This window comes from Brienomyrus brachyistius, chromosome 13 (genome assembly GCF_023856365.1).
Source record: "Brienomyrus brachyistius isolate T26 chromosome 13, BBRACH_0.4, whole genome shotgun sequence".
In the NCBI taxonomy this organism is placed as follows: domain Eukaryota; kingdom Metazoa; phylum Chordata; class Actinopteri; order Osteoglossiformes; family Mormyridae; genus Brienomyrus; species Brienomyrus brachyistius.
In genome coordinates this window covers 18632736-18641047 of record NC_064545.1, presented here as the reverse complement: position 1 = coordinate 18641047, position 8312 = coordinate 18632736, and the positions used below count along the sequence as shown (strand labels likewise).

General features: G+C 46.4%; 1 protein-coding gene across 1 annotated transcript in view; it reads left to right on the top strand.

Annotated features, from left to right (window-relative positions):
* The first annotated feature begins 293 nt into the window (after positions 1-293).
* cspg4 (chondroitin sulfate proteoglycan 4) overlaps positions 294-8312 on the top strand; it is a 47235-nt gene continuing 39216 nt past the window's right edge. Inside the window, exon 1 of the mRNA XM_048972996.1 lies at positions 294-411. Coding sequence (XP_048828953.1) covers positions 342-411 — 70 coding nt within the window. The 5' untranslated portion in view covers positions 294-341. The remainder of the gene's footprint in view (positions 412-8312) is intronic.

Sequence of the window (8312 nt, the reverse complement as noted above, 5' to 3'; positions counted from 1 at the left end):
TTGCAAGTCTGGTCTCTGCGCCACTCAGAAAGTTGCTGCCGTGACTGTAGGAGGAACAAAATGGCCCCTTCGACTTTAAGAGTGGCCCGACTCTGTAATTTGAGAGACAGAGTTAGACAGAGAGACAGAGAAGCCTGTTAGAATTATTATTTTCCCCCCCTCCTTGGAGGGCGTCTCACTGCTGGGAGTGCACGAGGGGAGGGTAGTTGGGCACAGGACAGCCCCTCTGCGTTCCCTCCCCCTGCCCCGTTCATGAAAACCAGCTGCAGGGAGCTCCTGGCCCCAACTGGAAAGCAGTTATTTGAATGGAGGACTGAGGAGACTCTACAGTGACTGCCAGTATGAGATCCTGCCGTCTGCTTCTCACTGCCCTCTTGGCTCTAATCCTCGTGCCCTGGCCCAGTCTTGGAGGTAAGTGCACCGGAATACCCTGCACGCATGAAAATTATTCGTTTGCCCCAGTCAGGCGGTGACACCGTGAGCTTGAGGGAAAGGAGTTTAACCAAGTGCTACAGCAAAGTCCTCACTCCTGCTGGCTGTGCTGGTCGTGCACTTTCTCTTCTCTAAAGTTCTTCCAGTTCGCATGCTCAGCTGCAAAAATGTGTCTGGTGCTTTATGGGTGTATGACAGATTCATAATCTAGAGGAGCACCTCCACCTTCTGCAGGATGGAGGGCTTCCAGGTGGTGGCCCACGGTGGAGCAAAGAGGGCTTGGATGATGGTTTTGTAGGGTGCAGGGATCGGGGCACGGTGCCAGGGCCAAACACAGGCTGAGGTGTCCCACACTCCACGGTGAAAGGCTCATTCATCTGATGGAGGGACTTGGCGGGGAGGCGTGTGGAGGTGTGGGCGTCTTGGCTGATGCAGGCAGGAAAGGACTAAAGTTGTTCAGGGAGGGGGTGCCGGACGGCGGAGCACAGAGTGGGGCTGTGTTCCCGGATGATTTAGATGCAGGGGCTCAGCCGCTGCTCACGGTTGCTCGCCGGAGATCCGGGATGCATGCGTGGGGCTCCTTTGCTGCATTGGGGCGGTGGTCTGGGAGGAAGGAACTCTCGGAGGACAGAGAGGAGCCTTTCAAAAGCTCAGCCGCCTCCTGATCTAGCAGTGAGCGTGTGAGTCTCCATGCCCCTCCGCTCTTAATTAATTACCCTTAATGGAGCTATTGATGGAATTGACAGTCAGATTAATTTTTTTTAATTAGTATTAAACCAAACCTATTGCTGAGTCGTTTGAATTTGCTAGCACGTAAATCCCATAAACGTAGGCCTATATACAGTACGTTCTACACCGTGGTTAATGACTTGCGTGCGTTATTAAACGCTAATTTGGTGCTAATGCTTCTTGGTTTGTTTAGCTGTCAGTAAGAATTAGATTGTGGAAAATATTTTATTAGGACGAATACAGCTGAGGCAGTTTCTCATTTATTATTATTACATTATTATTACACATTTCTGTGTAAGTTTTCAATCAACACAAACTTGGCTGTGTAATACCCATAAACAGTGATTCCTTGTCTTCGGTAATATGTTTAGCTTAGCCAAAATTGGCTAAATCCACTCAGCGCGCAGCTAATTGGGGCTAATTAATCATAAACGCAGCAAAAGCAAAAGGCATTCATGCTGTGTCACCGAGGTGTGAGCCCACATCTGCTCGCAGCATTCGCATCTCCCTTGTTACCTTTCTCGTTTGTTTTTTCTGTTGGTATTCATCAGAGAGGATTCTCTTGGACGTCGTGGCACCGTTTCATACAGTTGCCATTAGTTTCACTGTTTTAGAGTGACATGTATTTCAACGATGAATTCCGGTGCATTTCTACGTTGACCTGTCTAGGTTTGAAGACCAATCTGTTCACTGACACTTTCAAAAATTGGCTTACTGCAGGGAAAAATGTTTTTTAAAACCAAAATTCAAGTGTTCTTTGATGTAATTCATCACCTGGACTGTTTTTTGGACCAAGGACAATAATATAATTATGCAGTAATGACATAATTACTAATTCACCATAATGGATGATCTGCTCTGTCAGTCGGCGTATCAGACATTGGCCACGACACAAGCCATACAAATCAAATTACTGTGCTTGAAGAGCCCTTTCTTTGTTCCAATTCCTTGTGCATCGTTGTTCGTTCAGATCTCAGTTGCATAAAGACCACGGTCTGTCCCTGGATCCTTCCCAGAACCTTTGAACATGACACCAAAAGTCAGGTCATTAAAAATTCTACGCCCAACCTCCAGTCATCCTGTTGGGACTCCATCTGTGCTGGAGGTGAGGAAACTGCACACAGTGTCCTCAGTGTAAATAAGCCACGCCCCCCCCACCCCACACACACACACACACACACACACACACACACACACACACACACACACACACCCATATCCATCCCAAACGTCACAATCTGCTAAGAAACGGCATCAGGTCCTCCTGGGTTTTGTGGGGCGTGGTCAGTGGTTGCTCAGTAGTGGGAACATGTTATTCAAAAACCACTGAGGATCCTTCTTGGAAGAATCTGGAAGCCCAGTAGCATGGATGCGTTACTCATCAACGCTGAGAACCATTTGGGTTTTAGGACCATCCTTGCGTTAAAAGGGAGCTGCCAGTTATTTCACTAAACAAGGAATCAATTTTATGGAAACACAAGTATGACAGCATGTCTGTGGAAAATCCTTCTCTTCTGCGGAAACCTCTTGGGATAGTGGCTTCCCTATTGTGATGCTGTGGCCAGGCACACTGGAGGCAACGCAAATCAAAGTAGCTCTCCAGCTTCAGAACGGCGTTTGTACCGAGACGGCTGCGAAGGCGGGCGGTTGGTAATATAATGATGCTCCCACAGGCCAGGCTAGGGACAGGGCTCTCTAGGGCCAGCACAAGGGGCCTGTGTGTTACTGAACAAAAATGTGGAACTACACCACCCCCCCCCCCTAAAAAAAGCTCTCTCTGCAGTCAGAATTAATAAACATAACATTTACGAGATGGATAGATTAATGCTACCAGTTCTGTTACGTTAACTATTGTTTCGTCTTAATAAATACAGTCAGTGTCTTGTCAGATAAGTAATAAATGGCAGTAATAATAGTATTTTAGACACCATCAGTGTGTCAGCGACAGCTGTGCTCTTGCTGAGGTGGAATTAGGTCCATGCCTGTATGATCACTTCGGGTTCGGCCACACTTGGGCGTGGCCTTTTCATCCAGGGCAGACCTGGTGCGGGAAGGATGTGAAGGATGGCAATGACAGAAGGTGCTGATTCAGTTCAACTACTGTGGGATTTACAATAAATCTGGCATTTCCAACAGCAAGCCAGCACTAGAACAGCTATCTGACTGCTTCTGGAGTCCAACGACTTAATTTTCTGGTGCCCTCTGCTGGAACAAATCTGAACTGTGACCCAATACATTCTAGAAGCAGCAGAGGAATAATAGAAATAAGAATGTAAAAAGAATGTTAAAGAAATATAACGTCATAAGAGTAATATAAACTCTCTCATATTTATGATCCATTGTCTTGGAGAAGGGCCACAGGGGCATGTGAGACGTTGAATTTCAGTTCGGACAGCGATTTGTCTCTGGCTCATGGACCAACGTGTGGCTACACAGCCACCATCATCCTGCTCTCATCAGATCCCCAAGGGTACGGCTGGGACACAGTGCCCTCTAATGGGCGGGGCAGGTTGTCACAATAATCGCTGAGGCAACTTCATTTATTCTGAAAGCAGAAGCCACTAAATATTATCAGTGCGTTGATTCGCCAGCCGTCATCCTCCAGTTCCATGGGTCCATTCTTCTCAGAGCCCGCATTCCATCTCCCTTTTTATCAGCTTGGTAGACTGGCAGCTGGCACCTCTCAAATTAACCATAACAGTGCCGCACATTCATTCGAGATGAGAGCACTTGGAGATATTTTGAGGCATGAGGAACTTCAGCTGGAGAACAGCAGCAGGCTGCACGTCAGATAAAACACAGCTACTCCAAACACCACATCTGCAAACATTAGATGCATTCTCTTGTGGTTTAATTCCAGAGGTTTTTGAATCTATGACTACAGTAAGAGGATTGGCAGCTACAGCAGCTATGTTGGTTTATATAAGTATTCCTGATTTTTTTGTGGGGTCAGGAGGGAGGGGTCTGTTAGCAGGAGAAATTATACCGCAAGAGCTAAGCTACTTTAAAATACAAGCAAACAAAATTACAGCGAGATTAATATCCAAGATCATCATCATACGTGTCATACAGGAAGCATAAACATCTAACAGGTCAGTAATAATCCCTTCTTATAAATATGCATGTCTGATGTCAAAGAACAGGAAAGAAAATGGAATCATTGTTCAGTTTATAGCTGCTGAATCTCAGCTGATTTATAAAAAGTGTCAAGGTACGTTTGGGATCTCTGACTCACATCTGCCATGTGGTTTTGCTAAAATCCTAAACTGTTAGCGAAAGACCCTTCCACTGGGCCTCATAATATAGACAAACTAGGTACCCCGTTAACAGAAGGGGAATCCTGCAAGTCAGCTTGACTATTATCTTAGTGAATCTCATTTAAGGAAAGATTCTCCTAACATCCATTTTTAGGCACTACTGAGTAGATGCTGGAGAACAGCTGGCTCTAGCTACAGGCAGAATATCTTGTAGTCTGGGCCCCCAAATTACCTGCATTGCCAGGAAGTGAAATGTTTATCAGTTTTGTTGGTAAGGGGGCTCCCACGTACAGCTTTGCCTACGGCTCCCGAGAAGGTAAAGTCGGCCCAGTGCTCGAGCACTCTACTGACAAACCCAAAATAAACATTGCATTTACAGTCAGGTACTCATTTTTCAAATTAGTCTTGGCGCGGCTGCATCTCCCGACAGTGTGTAAGTGTGAACTCAAAAGCGTCTGAGAGATCAATGTGAAAATCAGCCCCCTGGTGTTATTCCTTACACCTGAATGACTTAATATCTGATACTTCTCTACTTGGCAAACCCAACAATGGCTTCCTCTACCAAGAACCGAAGGTATTGATTCGGCTGGGTGTATCCATTTAAAGGAAGGTCACTGATAAACAGGGAAAGGTAAACACTGGCTGGATATGGCAAAGGCTCTCATGGGGTCACTAGGCCTCGACCTGGTGAGAGGTGTGAGATATGGTGGAGCGTTTCTCCCACTTAAGTCAGAGACCTCACACGAGTTCCCCCACTTTCCTGTCTAAAAGTAGCACAGTAACTCCCTGGGAATAAGGCACAGGGATGGCTCATGTGTCCGTGTGCCTCATGTGAGCTTGAGGCTGCTATATCTGCTATAACACCTCTGACACACCGCTTTTACACATATTCCCATATAATCAACCCTGTGAGTAACTCTCTGCCACATATCCGGTGCTGTTTTTGAAGACAAGCAAGGAAAGCTCGTTCAGCATGAACGAGAGAGACGTCTACAGGAGGTGATAGCACAGATTGTTCAAAGGCAAGCAGGGTCTGGGAAAGTCAGCCAGGGCCGTGTGACACGGGAAGTTTGGGAAAGCGGAGCCCAACTTTATAACGGACCTTTCTCTTTTGGGGTCGGGAGAAGGAGGTGAACGTCACAATAGTCCAAACAAATGAAAAAGGGCCTATGGGAAATTATAAAACTGAATAAAAAGTGCTCACTGTACAGGCTTCCACTGGGGCCTAAGGCTAATTGCAGACAGTCATCAAGCAAGTGAGAATCGCGTGGGCTGAAAATTGCACAAGGCTGGGCGGTCACCTGACTGATCCCCCTGGGCAGACCAAGACTTTTGAAACATTAGAAATTATATCATAGATAGTTTTCTTTCTTAGACATACTATAACCAGATCAGTCATAAAGGAATACAAGGCTGGACCTTCTCTTCAGAGGGCGCTAGCCGTTAGGAAAACTCAAGATGAAAACAAAGGAGAAAAGGCTTATCGGGGTCCAATCGCAAGCCGCTTCCGGGTTCAAGAACCGTGACTTTGCCCCCCTCCTTTGAAGGACCATCATTGGCACTTGGGGACTGAGGAGAAGTGGAAAAGTCTAGGAGATCTTGTACCAGCATCACTCACTGCATTGTGACGTCGACTGGACGTCGAGAGTCCACAGACAGAACTTAGAGGTCCCAGAGAGTTTGCGAGAGTGCTGTCCAAAACAGAGGCTCTGCAGCATCGAGAAGGATCCAGAGTTTGGTAGCTGATGGTCCTGAATAGACACCGGGGGAATGTGAAGCTGTGCCACAAAAAGAAGAATGGGGGGGGAGCTTCCTGTTTGAAACATGGTGGGTGGGATTGTTCGCACAAATTTCTCTGTCAGTGGTTAAAACCATGACATCACCCGTGAATCACGCTGGCTTTAAATAACTCCTCTTCCCTACTCTGTCTCCTGAAGGTCAGGCCAGACTATCCCCTCGCACACAGAAGATTTAATAAGTTGCTAGCCTCAGTTCTGGCAGTGGAATTTAAGTCAGCTTTTCCCTGTGACCAGTGCATGATATTCTATCAGGCTAATTCTAAATTAGCATTTATTGCAATCCAAAAATGGTCAGGCACACAGTGTGAGTGTAACCGCTGGGTGTACGTCGTTCATGCCTATCCATGGAGAGGAAAGCTAGGGAATCAGCGGAGGGGAGAGAAAAAGTTATTTTGGGAAGAGGCAGTCTGGGCTCCCAAAGACCCTGCAGCAAGGAAAATGAGCTGAATTCATACATCCTTCCACAGCGAAACACTGGCTAGTTGTTGCCGCCTGCTACTGAAACGATAACAATTATCTCTAATACAGTTATACTTTAAGCTAAATTGCTATGAAAAAACACTTCATAATAACAGCTAAACACTATATATATACACACTGTATATTAAAGAAACAGGAAGTATAAAACTACGAACAAAGTTACGGGATTATGGGAGTTTATCCATCTCATAAAATACAGACAGACGATGAACGAAGAGAAAGCCGGCACCTGATGTTCAACATGAGAAAAGGTCAGGAAACTAGCTGAACACCTTGCAGAGAGGAGGTCGAGAGCTCTGTGAACGTCCTCCAGACAGAGGATCTGCCCACAGCCAGCACGTTTGGCCAATGGGAAAGAGCCTATTTGGACTCAGCTGCTGACTCCGACAAGTTAATGCCTGCCAATAGATGGACTATGGAACACTACAGATAACTTCTGGAGAAGATCCTGGGGTCCTTTGCCAGCCGTTCAGATCGCATCTTAAAATATCGCTGAAGTGTTTTGTCACGGGGGCACTTATCTAAGTCTGAGTCATGAACTCTACAGTCCGGATCTATTTAATCCATCCCTCAGCACCACCGTAATCCCAGTTGTGGCCTCCTATCTGAGGTCTGGGGGAAGGGAACGCGTAAATCCCAGAGTAGAACCCATATATTAACCGTTTAATCCTTCAAGAGAGATGTGGTCAGGACCTTGCCGGTAATCATAACAGGAAGCAGGCGCATCAGTCAGCTCTTGGCCAAGCCTGTGATCACATCTCTGTTTGCATTTGGCCCACAGCGTGGAAGCTTTCAAGCACAGGGACAGTCTCCTTGCTGGGATATGATCTGGTCTGATCTCACTCTGCTCCTGCTCTGTGAATTATTTGAAATTCCCAATAGAGCAAAATGCTTTGTGTGTCTGCTCTTGTACCTAAATTTCACGAATTTCATCTACGATACCAAATAGAATTTTAAAAACCCAAGTAATTCCAAGCAACAGAAGCTAAATGTCAAAATATTTCTTCAAAATTTCACCCAAGTCTGTCTTTGTAGTCATATTCAGGCACCTGCATGTTAAAAGCGTCCGTGTATCCAACCCAATTCTTTTTCTTAGGCACAGATTTAGTCAAATAACAATGTTCTTGTGGCCTAAAAAACATTGTGTGTGTGTAGCTTGGGAGAGCAGGTGAAGGAGGGTGAGGTCTCCAGGTTCAACGCTGCGGGGAGGCCTTCAGCAGATGAATTTTCCCGCCACAGCTGTCCAGGAAGTTAACAGCAGCGGGGTCAAGGCCCATGTTCACGGCTTGCCAGCCTGGAATGCATGATGCAAGATCGGGACTTTGTTTCTCCTGCATCCTGCTGCATATAAATACGTAGGATGTGGACAGACGGAAGGTGGTAGGAGACTTTGGGCCGTGCAGCTTCCGTGCTTGAGAAGTGGAAAAAGATCAAAGCGTGAGCATCACTCCGGATCCTAACGTTCAAGGTTACCGACTGCCGCGCATCTGGCGTGACTCTCACGCTTTCTGACTCTCACGCTTTCTGACTCTCACGCAAGAAATCTTACGGCAAATCTGTATTATTCCATTTTAAACCTCGAAGCGGCTACATCAAAAGCATGGGATCAGTCGCC